General features: G+C 46.9%; 1 protein-coding gene across 3 annotated transcripts; it reads left to right on the forward strand.

The window, feature by feature from the left end:
* The first annotated feature begins 502 nt into the window (after positions 1–502).
* GFI1B (growth factor independent 1B transcriptional repressor) lies at positions 503–15,248 on the forward strand. 3 transcript variants are annotated; one of them, XM_008169118.4, is made up of 8 exons: positions 505–645; positions 6,102–6,243; positions 8,559–8,726; positions 9,653–9,754; positions 10,163–10,425; positions 11,122–11,259; positions 12,212–12,377; positions 13,192–15,248. In XM_008169118.4, the coding sequence occupies exons 2-8, from the start codon at positions 6,129–6,131 to the stop codon at positions 13,368–13,370; spliced, it is 1,131 nt and encodes a 376-aa protein (XP_008167340.2). In that variant the 5' UTR covers positions 505–645; positions 6,102–6,128; the 3' UTR covers positions 13,371–15,248. The 3 variants fall into 3 exon arrangements, with proteins under 3 accessions (XP_008167341.1, XP_008167340.2, XP_065428346.1); XM_008169119.4 differs by lacking the exon at positions 9,653–9,754 and having other exon boundaries at positions 503–645; XM_065572274.1 differs by lacking the exon at positions 12,212–12,377.
* The last annotated feature ends 5,644 nt before the right edge of the window (positions 15,249–20,892 follow it).

Here is a 20,892-nt window from a genome sequence, read left to right on the forward strand (position 1 = left end):
CTAATCCTTTTTTCCATGTAGACTGCAGAGGTAAAAATACACTTTGAAATAAAAAAAATCTTGTGTATGTGCATTAAATGGTTTTGTGCATGAGACTGAAGTGTGTGAGTGTGTGCATGAGAGAGAGTGGTGAGATGTCTGTGAGAGCTGTGATGTGTAAATGAGTGTGTGTACAAATACAGCTTCCTTAACAGCCATTTCTTTTTTTGTAAAGTCTGTTTGGTACATTATTTCCCTGTGTCATGCACTTTGTCAGTATCACAAAAGACTATTCCAGCAGAAAGCCCCACTGTGTTAAGGGCACTGCTTCTACGGAGCATAGTTGAGCAACATGAATTCTCTTCAACTTTTCAAAGTCCTGGAAAGTTTTGATAAGCAAATACTGTCCAGGCTCTGCTTCTCCATTGGTTGTTTCTTCACCGCCAGATTTTGACACAAATAATCTGATTGAAAAATCAGGGAGGGGAACAGGGGCAAAAAACAGAAAGAAAAAAGGAGAAGTATCTATTTCAGAAGACAGCTACCAAGTGAAAAAGTGGAAGAAAGAGCCACAGAAAGAGAAAGAGAAGACCTCTTGCTGGGGGGTTTGTCTGGGGAGATTTCAAGGCAGAGCTTGATTCCTGCAAACCACAGTCCCCAAAACAGGTGATTTTTTTTACACATTTACTAACTTTGTTGAATTCATTCCTATGATGTGTCTTCATAAGCTTTTCTTTTTTCTTTTCTTGCGTTTGCAGATATATTCCACCACACAAGTCAGTTACATGTGCTGGGGATTGTTTTAGTATAATAAGGTGCTTAGATAAAATGATCAAACCTTTTAAAAACTGTACATTTATTTAACTTAAACACGTGCACACGGGCATGTGCATGCACACACACTAAAGTAAGTAGTAACAGAGAATGATAACAGCAAAAAAAGGTACAGATAAGATATTACTATGCCCTTCAACACCTAGGTCACAACAAGTACCTATAAGCAGAACTAATTTCCAGATGTGCCCCTTTGTATCTCGGCAATGAGGACATATTATATTTTTTCTTTTAATTGATATTTTCATGGGGCCAGATCTTCACCTTAAGTACATTTGCAAAGCTCCATTCACTTCAATGAAGCAATGCCAGTTTACACCAGTTGAGGATTTGGCCCATATTATTTAGTATTTTTGGCTCCAGTTTATCAGTTGATTTAACTTGTTTTCCCCCCTCTTAAATATGCTGATTAATGTGGCCTAATTTTTAGCATATGGAATAAGTCTGAACTCCCGCCTGACATACAGCCAGATCGGTTCAATGCACTGGGCAGGTGAATGGACAAATGACAAGCCCACACGATGGGTGAGCCTGTAAATTAAAGGAATATAGGATTTGTTTTACAGTACCTTGTCAAAGCTATTTATCCTTTGTCACCCGATCCAGTGCCCATTGAAGTCAATGAATCCGGCTCCTAATGAACAATCCTGAAATCACTTTTTAAATCACTTTATTTTTTAAAAATGTATTTATTCCAGATGGGCAAGTATTTCCATCCACATCATGGGCAAAATTATGATAAAAAATTGCCAGCCCTGGCACAACATCCATTTGCCCAACCTTACCATGATAATGAAGAACTAATTATATGTTTACCTCTCCACTAAAAACAAGTACAAATTACTTATCCCTGGTGAGTAGAATTTTATAAGGCTGGACTAGTGAGTTTAAATTTTGGTTTAAAAGACTGAAAGTCTTTTTGAATGCTACTTTAGATCCAGTGTCAGGAGTCTGTAAAACCTCTTATTTTGTTAGCACTCAAAAAAATTAAAATACATGCGGATGGTAGTGAGGTTTTTTCATAATGTAGAATCTTCTGTAAGACAGAGAGTTCTTTATTTTTAGAAGGTTTGTGCTTTGGTTTGGTTTTGATTGTTTGTTTTTTGTTTTTGTTTTGTTTTGCACGGGAATACTGGGAAAAAAATTATAATAGCAAATAAAGTTTGTAGGAAGAAGAAAATATTTCCCCCTGGCTGAGCCCTCGTACAGTGATCAACCCATCTGAAAATGTATTTTATTTGTAACTCTGAAAGTCTGTTGTGAATTTCCTTCAAACCTAGTGAAAAAAGCTTCCTTCATCTTGAGAGTTCACTTTCCAAATTCGGAGATAGAGAGATTTGAATTTCAGGAGTTACAAGGGGATGAAAGTCTGTCTTATAATGGAACATATGTTACAAATTTAAGACCTGATTCTGGACGGTGTTCCGGATTAGGTCCGTAGGGTGCAATCCTGCAAACACCTGCTATCAAATATTTGCTTATTGTTGTGAGTATTCCCATTGAAGTCAATGGAACTACTCACAGATGTAAGTGCTTCACTCGGTAGTAAGTGTTTGCAGGATCAGGGTCTAAGCTATAAAGACTATATTCGTCTCTCCATAACAGCAATCTTCTGACAAGCACAGGAGCCCTTTACAGCACCAACAAAGGGCCTGATCCTGCATTTTTTGTGCACTGCAAACTCCCATTCATTTCAGTGCATGTCAGGGATGCACAAGGAATGCAGGATCAGGCCCTATGTCTCAGCTCAAACAGAAGCCAGAAACCCCTGAAAATAAGACATTCTAATAGAAGTTCTTGTACATTGAGTGTAACAATGTGACTGTAGTACATCTTACACATTTTTGATGAGATGTTCCCTATACATTCTATTGACCTCCTATCAACAGTGTCCTAAAGGATCTAGGAACCTTTGGGATGGAAGGTGCGCTGCAAAGATATTATTGTGAACATTGGCCTAGATTTTCAAAAGGGGCTAGTAACTTTGGGTGCCTCAGTTTTGCGGGCACCAAAGATGCATTAACGGGGCCTGATTTTCAGACATTGCTGACCATCCACCCTTTGTAAATCAGGACCTTTAAGGGGTCTTCAGTTAGGCACCCAAAAATCAAAAAGTCCAAAATCACTACATCACTAGCCACTTTTGAAAAATCTAAGAATATTTTTTCCATGCTGAAAGCCAAAACTGTAACTTGGCCACTCTCCCTGGGGCTTCCTCTGGCTGCCTGGAAAATATAGTAGCCAGTTGCACGTTCTGTAACTGAGCAGTAAACAAGTAACTCTGATGAGTCTGACTTTGAATTTTACATTCTCTTTTGAACCAAGAAGAAGCCAAAACAGCCACATTTTGGGTAATCATCCTTGGCTAATCAGTGAAACCTTTCTTATATGATCACCATCCAAGGAAGGGATTGTCACCAAAGAGACCAGCAAAAACCGGCTCCCTAAAAGATGGATTTTAAACTAAAGGTTGAACAAAACTGTCTGGAAGACTCAGTGGTTGCTTAAGACATAGGGCTGCCAATTTTGGTTGTACATATGCCTGGGGGATTCATCAAATGACAATCTTTAATTAAAAATTAATCTTCGATTCCTGGCGACTCCAGGACAATCCTGGAGGGCTGGCAATTCTATAAAATAAGACAAGGTGTTGTCTGTTAAAGGTGGGGTCCGTAGTGCTGGTTTCCCTTGATATCATGGTTAGATATTAGTAGCAGTTGACCGCTTGCTACTGATAATCTCTGTTTCAGAGGGAGATAATATTTTTCTCTCACAATCTGTGCTTCCAGCTTTCCTCACATTTGGTCGTGTGAATCACAAATATAATCTGATGCAGTTAATTAACTACACTCTGGGTTCCCAGTTCCTGTTTTCTCTGTAATGTGGGGTGGGGGGGGGAGGGGGACTTCCTTTTGCAACGTTCAGTAGTGCATCAAAGATCGTTGAACTAGGCACAGGCCATTATCTGCCATAGAGACACGGAGCCAAATTTGGCTGTCAGTTATACTGGTGTAAATCTGGAGTAATTCCATTGATTTCTCTGGAGCTATTCCAGATTTACTCTAGTGAACTGAGAGCAGAATTTGGCCCAGTGTATCTAAATGAAACACTGTGGGCCCAATCCGGCAAACACCCCACCTGGAAACTCCTATTGACTTCAGTGGAAGTTCTACACACACTGACTTGCAGGATTGGGCCCTGTAACATTGTGGTGCTTAAAAGAAGCCTCAGTAGGGAGTTACGGGAAAGTAAATAGAACTAGGTAATATGGAGTCATTGCTTGCAAACACGCTGTCCATTTTCAGCCCTATATTGGGCCCCCTTCTAACTTTCTAACATAAAAAAAATTCTCTTTGTGACACAAACTTTCACATGTTAATCGCAAGTCACTTGCAATTTTCTTGGTAAAATATGAAGAAAACCAGATGAACCTATTTCAGAGTAAAACCTGACTAGGGAGTTCAAGATTTGGCCCAAAGATGGATTATCAAGTGATAGGAGCCCTGGGCCAGATTTACAAAGGTATTTAGGTGCCTAAAGATGAGGATGGGGTGACTAATATGATTTACAAAAGCACCTAAACTAGTTAGGTGCCTAACTCTCATTGACTTAAATGGGACGTAGGCACCTAACCTACATAGGCACTTTTGTAAATCACACTAGACGCTCTATTTGCATCTTCTGGCACCTAAATGCTTTTGGAAATCTGTTCCCCTGTCCCTTGGGACACTTAAGACAACACTGGACAAAGCACTAGCCTATACAATTGTATTTCGAATACTCAAGGTCAGTTTCTGCACTGGGCCCTGGAGAATGGACTAGCTGAACTCAGAGATCTTTCCCATCTCTAGTTGCTGTGTTTCCATGATCCATTCACAACTTTCCCTGGCTGCCTTATGCTGCCTCACTGAGACATTTCAGGTCATTCTTGCTCTACAGGTGCTGGGCTTTTTTCTTTTTTTAGTAAATATGTACATTACGCTTCAACTGTTCTCCTGCGGGGGTGGGGTGAGAGGGAAAGCGGGAGAGGAACACTTCCCTGTCAACATAGACCCAGGATTTACTACAAGCTTTCCAGGGTAAAATATACCAGGCTTTGCTTTTACTGCCACTGTACTGAACAAGTATAGGGAAAAAATGCAAATGTGCATGCAAATAAGAGATCAGCTGATCTCCTTGTAGTGTCTAACGTTGAACACTTTCCCGTGTTCTCTAGCACAAGGCCGGTTATTAGCCCTTGGGAAGTGGGGAGGGAGTAGGCCTGGGTACTAAAGATAACAGATGCATTGCAAGGGAATTTCATATGATTAAATTTCAGCATTTTATGTTTGTTTCTAACGCATGCATTTCAACAGCCTCATAGTGTTTGTTTCAGAGACAGCGTGTAACCCTTTCCCACTCAGCACTTCTGCTATGCCATTGCTTTGACTGTCATTTGTCAGCTAAAAAGCCAAATCATCATGCAGCGCTGTTAAAGAAATTTCATGTACATTAAAGAGCTTCACCCCACATCAGATCAAGGCTCCCTCTCTGCCATTATTCATAATGTCTTTCACGTCGTTTTGTTGTTATTATCATCATTAGCGTTTGTATTGTGGCAGCACCTAGGAGTCCCGTCATGGAATAGGACCCCATTGTGCTAGGCACTGTAGAGACACAGAACAGAAAGCCAGCCCCTGGCCCAAAGAAATGTTTTCCTGCCAGCTCTCCCACTTCATTGTACATTCAAAAGAATAGAATCAGAGATGCAGCATTGTTTAGTGGCTAGAGCTGGGGAGTAGGAGTTCTGCGGTCAGTTCCTGACTTTGCCACTGACTCACTGTGTGGCCTTGGGCAAATCATTTAACCTCAACGTTCTCCCTCTGTAAAATAAAGATAACAATATTTCTTTGCCTTGGGGGGGCGGGGTTGAGGAAGGGGCTTATAAACCTTAAATCTATATTAAAGCACTTTGAGATTTGCTGTCATCTCTGCAGCCAGTGACAAACAGTGTCTGAAAATGACATGGTGCTCCTCTTGCCCTGTCCATGGGTTTCAGTCTCCTGCCCTGGAGTTGAGGAATCCATCCCAGCTCCTAATTCCCTGCAGCCACTCCTCTTTGACTGGCTAGGGATAGGGGGAGCAGAATCTTTCAACCGAATGCTCTGTCTCAGTATAGTTTGCTCATCCATAAACATGACATATGGGTTTTATTTCTAGTCATCAAAGCACCAGGAGCTGGGGGGTAGTAAAGTGGGGAGTGATAGAAAACATTTCTGTCCCTCACCATTATTTATCCCATCCTTCAGTGTTTCTGCCCAGGAAGTGCCTGGAAAATGCCACGTTCTTTTTTGGTGAAGAGTAAGAAGGCCCATACCTACCACCAGCACCACTCTGTGGAAGAGAACCTGCCTGTTTCCACATGGGATCCCATACCATCACTCTGCCTTGGTGAGTCAGATCCATCCTCTGGGCTCGCTGAAGTACACCAAGGCAAACAGCAGTCGGAAAGCCAGGCTGGCAATATAACACAGAGCTGTGATAACCAGCTGGGACCTCTTTAAGTAGCTTGCCTATTGAAGTGAATGGGAGTTTAGCGTGAGTAAATAGTGAGTTTGAACTGATTAAACAGTGAGTGAAGGGCCCCAATACAAAGACATTGGCTTCCCCTCTGCACGCTTTCTCTCTTGCACTCCCTCTAGACCAAATCTGCTGCTGGCATAAATAGGTACAACCCTGTTGAAAATGGAATTGCACCTTTTTTCCCCCAGAAACTGCATTTGGCCTCTGTCTGTATCTCCCCTTTGGCTTCATGGTTTAGTGATTCCAGGGGCAGTGCAGAGACACTAGATTATATTGGAGGGCTTTGCTCACACATATGAATTTAAAAGTTTGAATAAATGTGTTTCTATTGATTTCCAGATCTCTGCCTTGCTTGCCTGGGAATCACTGCAAAAAACCCTCCCTTCTTCTGCTTTCTTTCATTTTAAATATAAATATTTATTCCCATTTTCCCCCAGAGGGCAGTTTTAGTACATGCAATGAAACCGGTGTGGCTCTCGCTGCACTTATGTTCAGCAAAGGCAGCTGACTCCAGCAAACATCCACTAGCGATCAGAAATGTTTGGAGGTGGTGGCTGAATTTTCCTTGGCTCCTAACCATGCTGCCTGGATACCTATTTGCCACACATACACTCTTTGTCTATGCCCCATGCATACACTGTCGCAGTGGGCATGTCTAGTAGATATACCCGCACTAGCTAGCTCACTAAAAATAGAAGCAAGGACACTATGGCATGGGCTTCCGTGGGGACTAGGTACACGTTGAGGTGCACACTAGCTTGCACTGGTGGTGCTGAGGCCTGCCTCACAGCATCCTCACTTCTAAGCTAGGGTGCAGTGAGCACAGATATGTCTACCTGAGCTGCAAATCACACCCCCAGCTTCAGTGTACCCTATGTCTATACCCCACTGTCTGTGTGTTACCAACTGCTGGTGAGTTGCAAGGAATTTCACAGCAGGATGGAGGGGTGACAGGATACCAGTGTAGTCATGACTGTGAAAGGAATTGCCCCCTGACTATTTCACAGTGGGGAACTCGAGGGGCAAGCTGATGTGTGTTGCCTGCACTTAACCCAGCCTTCTTTTGTGGATGGATTTCCCGCTCCTACCAACCCATCCCCACCCTCATGCATTCTCCTACAGCTGTCACTGGAGCAGGACAGATGGGGCAGTTATCTGCACCCCTCAGGCACCATTCAAATTTACTTTATTCAAATTCAGGCTCAATTTACAGTTTGTTTTGGCCATGTCTGTGAAACTATAGTCTAGCCCTGTCATACCCTCACGGGAAGAAGTAAAGAGACAGCATGGTAAATCCCCATCCTTTGGAGAGTCGTATTGTCCAGTTCAGTACCAAGGAAGGGTTCGGCCCTTTCTCTGATGTCTATTACCCTCAAGAAACCCCAGCCCTTTCTGAAATCTACGACACTCTCCCTTTTCAGATAGTCCAACTCCTCCCATTTCCAAGGTCAACACACTGCTGAGCAAGGAGAGAGGTGAAACCAATACTGGGCTTCAGACCAATTCAGACACTTGGAACAGGCCCATTACATCTCCTATTGCTAACCAGCAAAAGGTGGTGGATCTGTTTTAGAGATGGCCTGGCCAGGTGTAGAGAAATGTGAGGGTCACTAAACACTGGAGTAGGGAGGAGACTTCTGGGCTCTGTTTCCAGCTCTGCCACAATGTGACAAGCCCTTTAACCTCAGTTTATCTGCCTAGAAAATGGGAATAATAATCCTGAACTCTCTGCAGGAAGGGTGGCGAGGCTGAATTTGTTAATGATTGTTAAGCATGTGGATGAAAGATGTTATTTATGTGCAACTTACTGTAACAAACCTCTGGGCACTTAGGATTTCATGGCTGTCAGCCTGCTGCATACCAAGTGCCCCACTCCTTCCTCCCTGCTTCCCTCTTCCCAGTCCATGGTTTACCACTTGGACCGTCAAGGCAATGATAGAATTCAGATTCTTCTTCTCCAGCATGCACAGGCCCTGACTCTGAAGCTAAGAATAATCTCCATTAGCCATTAGCACTACAGGGCTTATGACACACAGTTAAGCAGTTCTGATTCCATCCACCAGAGGGCAATGTTGCACATGCACATACACAGACACACTCATTCATACACACTCGCTAACTCATTACAATATTGATATTTTGCCAGCTAGACTAAATTAACCCTGATGCCATTCTGATCACAGCCCCATGTGACAAGTCGTCAGAAGAAGTCAGGCCCTTCAGCGCAGAGTTCAAAAGTGAGTACCCAGAATGCCTTGTTCCAAAACAAGAAAAGGACCATGCTGGACTGAAGGAAGAAGGTGCGCCTGCCCTGTATCTGAACAGGACATTGTCAGGGCCTCCAGCTCAAGGTTAGCTATACAAGGCCAGGCTCTCCAAAGAGCTCGGGGCCTGATTGTCACATGCTCGGCACCTACAATTGGGGCCAGATTTTCAAAAGACTTCAGTGCCCAGCTGGCTCCCCTTGTGACACCTCTGATCACACTGTTTATGGCAGAGCTGAGCCCTTTTGAAAACCTGGCCCTAAATGGTTCATGAATCGAAGAATTGTATGATGGTTGTTGCTTTGGTAACGAGGCCCTCAGAATAAATAGGGATCAAGAGATATTCTTCCACATTATAGGAGGTATTGGCCAATTAAAGGCCTAGTGATTCTGAGAGGGTTTCAGCCACTAGCTCGCCTTCACAGCCAACATCTGAATGTAGGAATGTCATGGCCCATCAGCACCAGCACCACTAGCCCCATGTTAAAGGGAAGTCTCATATCAGCCAAGGTCACATGAGTGCTGGAAGCATCTCTTCCCTAGCTCACAGGCCCTGGTGGCCTTTAAATCTGATGAGCTTGGCATATGGTTACTACAGTATGGGCACCTTAGAGATGTTGGTGATTGAGAGATAGACCGAGGTTATTACTGTCATGGTTGTATATGGCCCCACATGTGCACACACGTCCATACCACCACACTCTTACAGCACCACATGATGACAGTCTCCACTAGTACCCGAACTACTTTGTTCTCGGTCTGCGGTAGGTTGCCCAGTCTGCTTGTACGTAGCAGGCCATTGACAGGCACTGCACCAAACTAGGAAGTACAAGCTGAACTGTTGGGAAGTACTAACTGCCCTGCCTGGAGTATCAGCAACATGAAGCTAATCCAGCCAGAGTATGCTGGGACAGATTTGTGTCTAGGGTGGCTTCTAGACCACATACAGCAGAAGTAAGACAGCCCTGCCCACCTACCAGAGTTATGAGAAGGCTTTATTGTATTTCCCACAGGCAGCATTTCCCTCTGCGCTTCTGGGATAGACGTGTTTCATGCCCGACAGCACGGCCATAAATTTCAGACTGAGACTAGAAACGTGTCAAACCCTCCTAACCGTGAGCTTGTTCTGTAGTTTCCCCCACAAGAGAGAAGAGACAGTGACCAATGCAAAGGGGACTTATGACCGAGGCACAGCCACATCCCGCAGTTCTCTCTGAGGCTCTTGCTCCCAGACTGCACTGGTGTCGTTGCACTGGTTCCCCCAAAGCCCTGGCCTGGCCTGGGCATCCATGAAAGGGACTGAGTCCTGTGGCTTAGGCCCATCTGTAGATGAGATCAGCGTTTGAAATGCAGCGCACTGGTTACTCATCTTTCCCTGTAGCTTTCCTGAGTCAGGTATTCTCATTACAGATATGAAGCAGTAATAAAATGACTGTGCTGAGCAGGTCTGGGAGCATTTGCATGAGTACCCAGGCAAAGCAGACAGCCTGCCAATCTGTTCTCCTTCTCCTTTGCCACCTCAGAGACATCCGTCCCAGCTCTGCAAGTTAAGGGCTGCAGCAATTCCACAAGCACCCCCACCTTCTACAAGCCCAGTTTCTCTTGGGACGCCTTCCATTCTCCATACAGCTACAGACAGATGTCTTCCAGCATGCAGTCAGCCCTCCTGGAGCGCTCAGTTAGTCTGTATGGCAGCCACCTCCTGCCAGGCTCTGAGCCGCCTATTGATTACAGCATGCGTTACTCACCGGACATGGAGACGTACCACTGTGTGAAGTGCAACAAGGTGCATCACCCACTGAAGCCATAGGGCTGGGGAGGAGTCTGGGGTGATTTTCATCACATACATACACCAGTGTCCCACAGGCTTGATTTAAGGTACAAGGGACCCAGCTGGAGGATGGATACCAGGGGTCCGATATGGCCAAGGGCACCGGGAGCCTATGCAGGCAATATATGTACTTGGTGCTCAGTGCTCCCCCACCCATGCCACACCAAAAATATAGCGCCTGCACTGGTACCTACACTACCAACCACTATCAAGATGATAGCAGAAGGTCTCTGTAAACAAGAACCTGGCTCTGCTGAGCAGAGATTGGCATAAGCCACAGAGTTGGATATGGATCTGAATCTGAACATCATCAGAGTTTGGATCTAGAGTTTTGGCTCAGCCCACTGGGAGAGTAAGGCTAGCTGCCATGTTCAGAGCCAGCGTGAAAGTTTGGGAAGAGCGGGCGTGTAGGGGTTTGGTTTGAGCCCCTCTCTGCTGGTAAATAAGAGCACCTCATTTTGACTAGCCCAGAAGTAGAACTAGCAGAGACAGCCGGCCATTCACTCTCCTGGCTGGGGAAATAGTTCTGTGATTGGGCTCAGCTAATATGGGCAGCTGGAGGGAAACATCTGACAAAGAGAGGGAACTGGAAAATAGAGTTGGAGACATGGCTGGCTCCCGGGATCCTCATTGGCAGATTTCCTCTTCTAGGTATTCTCCACCCCACATGGGCTGGAGGTCCATGTCCGAAGATCTCACAGTGGGACGCGGCCCTTTGCTTGTGATGTGTGCGGCAAAACCTTTGGCCATGCTGTGAGCCTGGAGCAGCACACGAACGTCCACTCCCAGGTTGGTAGCCAACAGGGAGCCGATGGAATTGCAGAGTCACCCGTGGCACTGAATTCCCACGGGGGTTGGCTCCTCTGATACCTCGAAGCAGAGTCTGGGCAAATCACAGCTCGTGCTGAGTCCTCCTTGTTAGGTTAGGTGGTACACCTCACGTGACGTGATACGATTTGCTGGATTTTAATTGGCAGGCCCTCCTGAAAAATAGCAGGGAGTTTGGGAGGGAAGAGACATAACTAGAGATGGGCCTGAGCCACAACATTCAGATCTGGAGCCAGATCCAAATGTCCTAAGAGTTAAGGGGTTGTCTGGATAACCAGGGGTTTGGCTCAGTCCACTATAGCAAGACGGGCGCCCTGTGACATTCAGGTCTGAGCCTCCCCAGAGTTTGAGAGTATTTGGATACAGGGATTTGGCTGACATCCATCTGTTATAACAAAGAGGGAATCCCCGACAGGGAAACGCAACAGCCTTCCTGCAGACACACCAACAGAGCAACACCAGTGCCAAGTACATTTATATAGCCACAACGGCCTGGAGGACTGAGGACAATGGACCTCATTCTTGGCTCTCTGTTCTCACAAATCTCAATGCTCTCCTTGGTAAATCCCTCTACATGTCAGAGGTTCATTTGCAATAGTTTCCTCCTGTGATTCACCTCCTCCTGCATGACACAATCTAGTGGCTCAGACTCCTGTAAGCTGTTTGGGGCAGAGACTTTTTTATCCTGTGTTTGGACAGCACCTAGTACAATGGGGTCCTCCTGGTCCATGACTAGTTGCTCCTGTGTGCTACTGCAATACAAATGAATAATAATAATAGTATTCCTAGGAGAGGATTACCTGATTTGTCTTGTTTAACTTGCTAGCCTGCCTAGTTTTCTACTAGCTTTGGACTCCATCACTTCACCTGTGAATGACAAATCTGATCCCCAAAATTTCATTTCCCCCAACAGGAGAGAAGCTTTGAGTGTAAGATGTGTGGAAAGACTTTTAAGCGCTCGTCCACATTGTCCACCCACCTCCTGATCCATTCAGACACGCGGCCCTACCCCTGCCAGTACTGCGGCAAGCGCTTCCACCAGAAATCAGACATGAAGAAACACACCTACATTCATACCGGTGAGAAACCTTTCTGACACGAAACACACACACACACCCCTGAGCCCACAGCAGTCATGCATACAGATGCACTCACACACACACCAGTCACACATATGCATGCATACATGCACCTGAGCTGACAACACTAACACGCACACGTGTACATGTGCCCCTGAGCCCACAACATTCATGCCCACACATGTGCACACACGCACACAGACACGTGAGCCCGGTGTTCATGCACACACTTGTGCAAATGCACCGAGATGATGTACAGGAAGATGCTGATGGTGAGCCCAATTGTGGGCTCAGCATATGTGTTTTTAATGTTGCATGTATGCCAGAGGGTCTGATCGATGCAGTCACACCTGTGCAGGGGGGGCAGCACAAGGTCTCGGCACCAATGAAGTCCCACTGGCCCCCTGGAGGGGTTGTATGTTCCCCTTGGTGACCCAGTCCATAATGCCAAGAGGGAGGGATGAGCCCAATTTCCCTAGTGTAGAGGGCTTGAGTTTGTGTTCTGCATGGGAGAGTTGGGGAAGGGGTGCAGGGATCAGAGACAGGGAACGAGAAAAAAGATGCAGTGACAAAAAGAGGGTGAAAAAGAGCAGAGGGGGCACTGACTGAGCAGCCGCGGCAGAGAGGCCAGGGACTAAATGGGCTTTGCAGGCCGAGCTCCCCTCTCAGCCCTACAGGTGTTCCCTCCAGGGCCGCGTGGTGGCACATCAGCAGGGCAGTGTGTGGCTAACAGACCCGCACTGCCCAAGCCCGTCGGCCCAGCACAAACAGCTGCCTCAGTTTGGATCCGTGATGGTTTGTTTCTGTCCCACAGGGGAGAAGCCCCACAAGTGCCAAGTGTGCGGCAAAGCCTTCAGCCAGAGCTCCAATCTCATCACCCACAGCCGCAAGCACACCGGCTTCAAGCCCTTCAGCTGTGAACTCTGCGCCAAGGGCTTCCAGCGCAAGGTGGACCTGCGGCGGCACAGGGAGACCCAGCACAGCTTGAAGTGAGAGCACACCCCCAGCTCTGTCCTGGAGCCCCCACTCCCAGCCACATGGAATCCCACCAGTATTCTGGCCTCGTTTCTCCCTCTGCTTGGCTTGGGGCACCCACTTTGTTAAATGCTTATCTCTGCCCGGATTCCCTGTGGGACTGGCACAGCAACGTCATCTTCCCTGCATCCGACGAAGTGGGCATTCACCCACGAAAGCTTATGCTCCAATACATCTGTTAGTCTTAAAGGTGCCACAGGACTCTCTCTTGCTTTTTACAGATCCAGACTAACACGGCTATCCCTCTGATACTATCTTCCCTGGTGTTACCCCACATCCCCCTGTGCGTGACCAAGAATGGCACTGCCGGGATCACTCACTGTCTGGTTTTATCACAGGCATTGGGCCAGGCTCTGATCTCAGTTACTCCAGTGTAAATCCCCTGGAGTTGTCATTACTCTGGATTTACAATGAGTGCAGGATCGGGCTAATCTCATCCCCTGGCGACACAGAGGGACTCCTGGGTTGATGACACCAACTGACTAGCGATCTGTGCCAGGCTCCCTAATCACGCTCTACTTCGATGGTTAGGAAGATAAGGCCTGGGCATGCAAATAATTTGCATTCAATGAGCTCCGCTCAGCTAAGACAGGGTTCCCATAGAGGGCATAAATTTGGGGCACATACACCTAGACTCACATTCTTTCAACAGGAGTCTTTTTGTTATCAGGTGAAAAATATGTAGCACTGCACGTTTATCTTACAATAGAGTTGGAGGGCAGGGCAGTAAAAAATCAGACCCTACATGCCCATATTAGTACCACCTGGCTACCTACGTGGACTTCTGAGCTACGTGGTATTCAGGACCACGGGGAATTTTGTTTCCCTGTCACTCTTATAAAAGAAGAAGCTGATCTATCCATCTTGCACCCATCACATTAGTATGTGAGTACCCTACAAGTATTAGCAAGGCAAAGTAGCAATACACCTCTACTCCGATATAACGTGACCTGATATAACATGAATTCGGATAGAACGCGGTAAAGCAGTGCTCCGGGGGGGCGGGGCTGCACACTCCGGCGGATCAAAGCAAGTTCGATATAACGCGGTTTCACCTATAACACAGTAAGATTTTTTGGCTCCCGAGGACAGCATTATATCGGGGTAGAGGTGTATTTCCTTCTCTCTCTGGTCAAGCGGTTAAAGCACAGGGCTGAGAACAAGAGCCATGGGTTCTCTCCTTGGTGCTGCTACATCCTGACTATGTGACCTTAGGCAGGGCACTTCCCCTCCCTCTGACTCAGTTTCCCCATCTGTAAAATGGAGATGATACTTCACCTCACTGGGGTGTCATAAAGATTAATGTACCAGGTTTGTCAAGTGCTTCGAGATCCTCAGCTGGAAGACACTAGAGAAGGGCAAAGTGCTATGTTAGGGAGAGAAGTGCCTTTAAATGAGAGGGGCAATGAAGCCCCAACCAAGTCAGCCTCGGACACTGTGTCCAACAGTGACATCACTGTGTTTAGCCTGTCGCTGGGATGCAGCATCGGTTCCTTTGTCCCTCTCTTTACCCCAGCACTGATGAATGAAACAAAAGCCCTGCAGTGACTCTCCTACAGATAGGAAAGACATGATGCAAGTGGAGAATTCATTTACTGCCAGGAGGAAAAGGGCCAAATCCTGCTCTCAGTTACCCCAGTGTAAATCCAAATGGCTCTGGCCCAGGATGTGAAGCATAAATGCCTCCGTGTTTGTGCTGGCTCTAGGCTACTTTCCACTAACATGCAATCTAGTGACTCAAAACACTCTCCCCTCCTTTGCGTGTACATTTACATATGTATTTATACTTATTGTAATGTATATTTTTACTGTAATAAACCAGACTGTAACAACCTGTACAGGCCTGTTAGATTTCCCAGATAAACGCTATGTTTCTTCTCAGGTAGAGGTAGACTATCACAACGCTCTGTGAACTAAAGACACCCATTTCAAGAAAGGTTTGGCCATGCCCAGCTCTGGATTTGCAATAGCCTGTCTGATTTACTAGTCTCTCTCTTAAATATCACAGGGGCCTAGTCCACACCATGGACTGAAGTGTCACTTAGGGGGGAAATTCATAGATTCTAGGACTGGAAGGGACCTCGAGAGGTCATCGAGACCAGTCCCCTGCCCGCATGGCAGGACCAAATACTGTCTAGACCATCCCGGATAGACATTTATCTAACCTACTCTTAAATATCTCCAGAGATGGAGATTCCACAACCTCCCTAGGCAGTTTATTCCAGTGTTTAACCACCCTGACAGTTAGGAACTTTTTCCTAATGTCCAACCTAGACCTCCCTTGCTGTAGTTTAATCCCATTGCTTCTTGTTCTATCCTTAGAGGCTAAGGTGAACAAGTTTTCTCCCTCCTCCTTAGGACACCCTTTTAGGTACCTGAAAAGTATAAGTGTGCCTTAGCCAGCATAACCTAGTGGCTAAGACACACTCAGCTGCTACAGAGCGTCCTCTACTCAGAGCCCACACGCAGACCAGCAAAGAACGCTTGGGTCAGGTTTTGGTCCTGTTCACAGCGTGATACATACAGAGAGCCACATATCGGCAGAGTACAGTTACCATCAGCAGGTAATACACTGAGAGAGACTCGTCAACTCTTTTAATAGATCACAGCTCAAGTTAGGATCCAGGTCAATGGCAGGGCTTCAAAGGTTGGGTATAAACAAGTGGGGGGAAATGGGGCTGAGGAATCACTCTCAGGATTACGAATGGGACGCACACAAACTCACACATACACAGGGACACACAGCGCGTGCACTCCCCCGCCCCCGCCTCTCTGCAGGGTAAAAAGTCATTTTAATATTACTAGAAGTGCTGCCAAGAATCCAAATATTGATTGTGATTTGTTTGTTTATTTTGCACCCCTAAAATCAATAAAAAAATATGTAACGAGTTCCCAGGTATCTGAACCTCTCAACTGCTTCCCACTCCCAACTTCCCGTCCTTATGCTCTGTGGCAGCAGGTGTTTAGGACTGAGTTACGGGCAGAGCTGGTCACTGCAATGCTGGCGTGGCCTGAATAGAAGCTACACCAAGAGCACCTGTAAAACCACTCATAAAAACAAATCAGACAGCTGGTTCTTCCAAGCGCTAGCAAACAACAGCTGCTGTGTCTGGGACATTTCCATTGTTATCACTGATTTCCATGGGATGGCAGAGTCGCTGCTTGGGGGAGGGGGCCGGTATCTCCTCTCCTGAATCCCTGCCTCTGCAGACAACTTCTTTCCTTCGAACCAAAGAGCCACTCACCCGCTTCAGTCATTTCTTTTGCCTTGTACCCTAGGGTACATGGTGACGGCAGGAGCCCTGGGATCACTGAGCTGACTGGATAACTGAAGAGTTGTTAGACTGGAGTAAGCAATGGCAGCCCTACATTTATGCTAATTATGTGGTCACATGAGCCCTGTATATCTTAGAGTCTCATATCATACAAGGCTGACTTAGGCACAGGCTGGACAGGCAGCCTCTAGAGAAACACCTTTTAGGGGTACTATGACACTCAGGGGTTCCACTACTGAAAGCAGCAATGTGGCCAGAAGATTCCACTTCTGTTCCTTTACTCACTGCAGAAAGATGCACTGAGAGCTCAGCTGCAGATCAAATGCAACAGGAGAAGGGTCCGCCTCACCCAGAAGCCTCCCCATGCCCAGAAGTCTCGGAGCACATCTCTAGGAGCATGGGTGGTGGAATGAGGCCAGCTGGCAGAAACGGAAGGGAAGAAATGGAAGGTGACCTGGGAAAGGGGGAGGAGATAGAACTTGTTGGGTTGGGGGCTGAGATACCACAGCTATTCTTCACCTAGGGTAACAGTATACCTGGGGTAGGGCCAGGCACTGCTCCCTGTCGCCAAACAGTAGACAGCTCTAATGACACTGACCATTTCCTCCGTATCCTGCATTCCCTGATTCCTGTTCGGCCTCCATTCCATGCAATGAGTGCAGGGGACCTTTTCCAAACTGGTTCCCATCCCCGCTTTGCGTGTTGTGCTCCTGGCTTCTACACTTCCCTAAAGCCTTTGTTCTTGGGTGGAGGCCAAGGAGGTTTCATAGGTATGTGGAGTTTGAGGGGAGAGCTTAATCACAGGCCTGGAGGAAACTGGGCAGAGCCCTGCAGGTCTTTCCTCACAAGATCCCTGAGAATCTAGGCTCATCCCTGTGAGAAGGGGTCTGAGAGGCCCCAGACTGGGGTCAACATGTAAGTTGCTCTTATCTCATAACATGGCTCCTCTTGAGGAAGGGATCCAGTTACCCAACCAGGTCTCCAAACTGCATGGGGTTATGAGATCAGGGGGACGGGGGTGGGGAATCTTGAGTCACAGCTACAACGAAATAACCAGCGTTCTAAGCACAGCCGTGCGTTTCAGGCCAACCCACCGGGCTTCACAGCACATCCAAGACCTGAGTGTGGGGCATAGCCCTACGCACCCTGTCACGTTACACTGCTTGTTCAGAAGTCACAGTTCTGTTGTCCTCGTCTTTCCCATCACAAAAAGGCTCCTCTGTCCAGTGGGAGCCCTGTTACACTTCCCACACACCTGAGCTGACTATGTCAGTGCACTCTACAGAGCTTTTTGCATTTCATTTCCCTGGGGTTTTTTTGAAAGGGAAAGGAGGAAAAAAAGCAAAAGGGCCATAGCTGCAGCACTATGGAGCTAAGTGATTCTCCTTTGCACAATTCCACACTTTAATCTGCACGCCTGAAACTTTTGAAATTCACCTGAAGGAGGGAGGGAGGGAGGGAGGAAGGAAGCAGTTGTGCCTACACACACACCACACTGCACAGGGCTGGTGGAAGAGCCTTCAGGTCAGAATTCTGGAGGGAGACCGGTCAGCAGAGAACAGATCATGGGCAAAAGACAGGGAGGAGGCCTGTAGGCGGAATACAGCCTCTTTCGAGAAGTCAGTTAGCCTATGGGCTAGGCTTTGTTGTAAAGGGCTTCCCTTTGGCTCATGCTTAATCCAAACCTGGGAGTGCTGAGCTGACTTAGCGAGTAGTTGGTGATGCTGAGTACCCTACAGGATCCGGCCACTTGTGTCATCAGATTCGGACACACTTGCCCCCTTGTTCCCCAAACATGCAAATCCTTCCCAATTTTGACGGCTCTGAACATAGCCCCCTTCCCACCATCTATCCCAGCATCAAAACATTCTGGGCAGTCAATCAAGAAACCAGATAACAAAACAAAAAAATCTCAACTAATCTTTGTGGCTGAAGAAAGAGCTGATTGTTTTTGCTCCTCACTGAGCCCTTCCTCCCTCCCTCCCACGTCTCTCCCCCAACACCTTAATTCCTTTATTGGAGGAAAAAATCTTGGTATTTGGACTGTTTTGTTTAGCAAATGAGGGCCATGCAAAGTGATCCCCCCAGGCAGCTGCCAGAAGGAGAGAGGGGTGTGTGTATGCTCCCAGCAGCCTTCAGGCATAGAGGGCTCCACCCCAGCAACATGCTATTGATCATGGATCTATCTGGACATAGCCTGGACCCGGAATGATCAAAACTGGGAAGAGCTGGGGGGAGGGGAAGGGGAGAGGAATGCTCTCCCAGGGGAGTGCCAGCAAAAAAAAAAAAAAGCTTTAGTAAGTGGGGTTGGAGGGTGTTGATGAGAACCAAAATCTGTGCCGATTTCAGGACAGCAGCTCTGTTCAGGACAGCAGATTAGTGTTGCTATGAATAGAAAGAGACTTGCTTAAGTCCTCTCCTGAATCAGAGCCTCTTGAAAGACTATGGGGAGGCCTAGGCCAGGTCTACATTACAGACCTATATCGGTGTAACTACGTCCCTCAGGGGTGTAAAAATCCACATACCCTGAGCAAGGTAGTTATACTGACCTAACCCCCCCGTGTAGACAATGCTATGTTGAGGGGAGAGCTTCTCCTGTCGACATAGCTACCGCCTCTCGCAGAGGTGGATTAACTACGCTGAGGAGAGACGCTTTCCTGTCAGCGTAGGAGCATCTTCACTTAAGTGCTACAGCAGCGCAGCTGCACTCATGCAGCTGTACCGATGCAGTATTTTACGTGTAAAAAAGCTGCCCCATGTCTTTAACCTGATTTATGCTAACTCAGGTGAAAACTACAAGATGCCTTATCTCTACTAGGATTTTACTCGTATTGGTTATCACATGTTCTAGCACCATCTGTTCTCCTAGTGCAGGTGAGGCCTCTGAGTAGCAGACAGACACTCACTAAGCAAAATGGCTGCTTCTGGGGCAGGGCAGGGCAGGGCAGAAGCAAGCCACACACTCTTCAGAAACAGCCTAAGCATGTCCAGCAAGCGCAGCTTTCAGAGGAGTTTGTTTGCCAAGTGCTGTCGTCTCCCTTCTGAACTGTGGTTAGGAGAAAGTGTTTTCATTGAAAGGGAAAACAAATAAGCCCAATTTCCCAGCCCCTATCCCTACCTCTCTGCAAGTGCTGCATCCCTTGGGAGCATCTCTCAGCTCTGGGGATCAGCATGTCACCGCTCTACCCTCTAAGCAGAGGACACAAATGGAAGCCTCAGGACATTAGTCAGTCTCACAATACAGCTGCAGAAACATGTTCTCCGTTACTTTAATAAAGATTCCTTCCTATTATTAAGGCCTTGACTACAGAGGGGAAGTTGACCAGCATATCTGTGAATAAACTATTCCAGAAAAGCTATTCAGGTATAATTTAGCTATTCCACAATAGCTCCACATATGGACACTCTATTCCAAAATAAGAGTGTCTTTCATTCAGAAATAATTACTCCACTCACAGAGTAATTACTTTTATTCTGGAACAGATTCCACAAGGGAGAATTATTGTGGAATAGTTAAATTATACCAGAATAGCTATGATGGTCAATTTACTGTGTAGACAAGGCCTGAGACCACAGCAGAGTTACTGAACAAGGGCACTCTAACATCTCATGAGTCAGTGTATTCAGAAAGATTGGTCTTGTGCCCAGGCTGGGGCTCAGGAGTTCTGGCACTGATTTCCTATGTGTCCTTGGGCAAATCACTTAGTTCACATTTTCATAATTGCTCAGCACCCACATTTTAAAACCTGTCCCTTAATCCTTGAGCCTCAGTTCTCCATCTGTAAAATGGAGAGAATACTTCCTTTCTCCGATCTTTTGTCTGCTCTATCTACTTAGATTGTAAGATCTTCAGGGCAGACACTGACTCTCATTATTTATATCAGTGGTCCCCAACCTTTTTCGTCTGGCGGGTGCCAGACGACGAGCCACCGCGGACCGTGGCCGGTGGACGAGCATCCACCGAAATGCCGCCGAGAAGCATCGCCGACAAGCAGCGTCATCCAGTTTTCGGCAGCATTTTGGCGGTGATGCCTCTGGATGACGCTGCTTGTCGGCGGCATTTCGACAGATGCGCGTCCGCCGGCCAGTATGCGGGCGCACATAGATGCCCCAGTGGGCGCCATGGCGCCCCAGGCACCACGTTGGGGACCACTGATTTATATAAAAGCGCCCCACACAATGAGTCTCTGATCTCAGTTGTGCCC

The sequence above is a fragment of the Chrysemys picta genome, chromosome 18, assembly GCF_011386835.1.
Source record: "Chrysemys picta bellii isolate R12L10 chromosome 18, ASM1138683v2, whole genome shotgun sequence".
In the NCBI taxonomy this organism is placed as follows: Eukaryota; Metazoa; Chordata; order Testudines; family Emydidae; genus Chrysemys; species Chrysemys picta.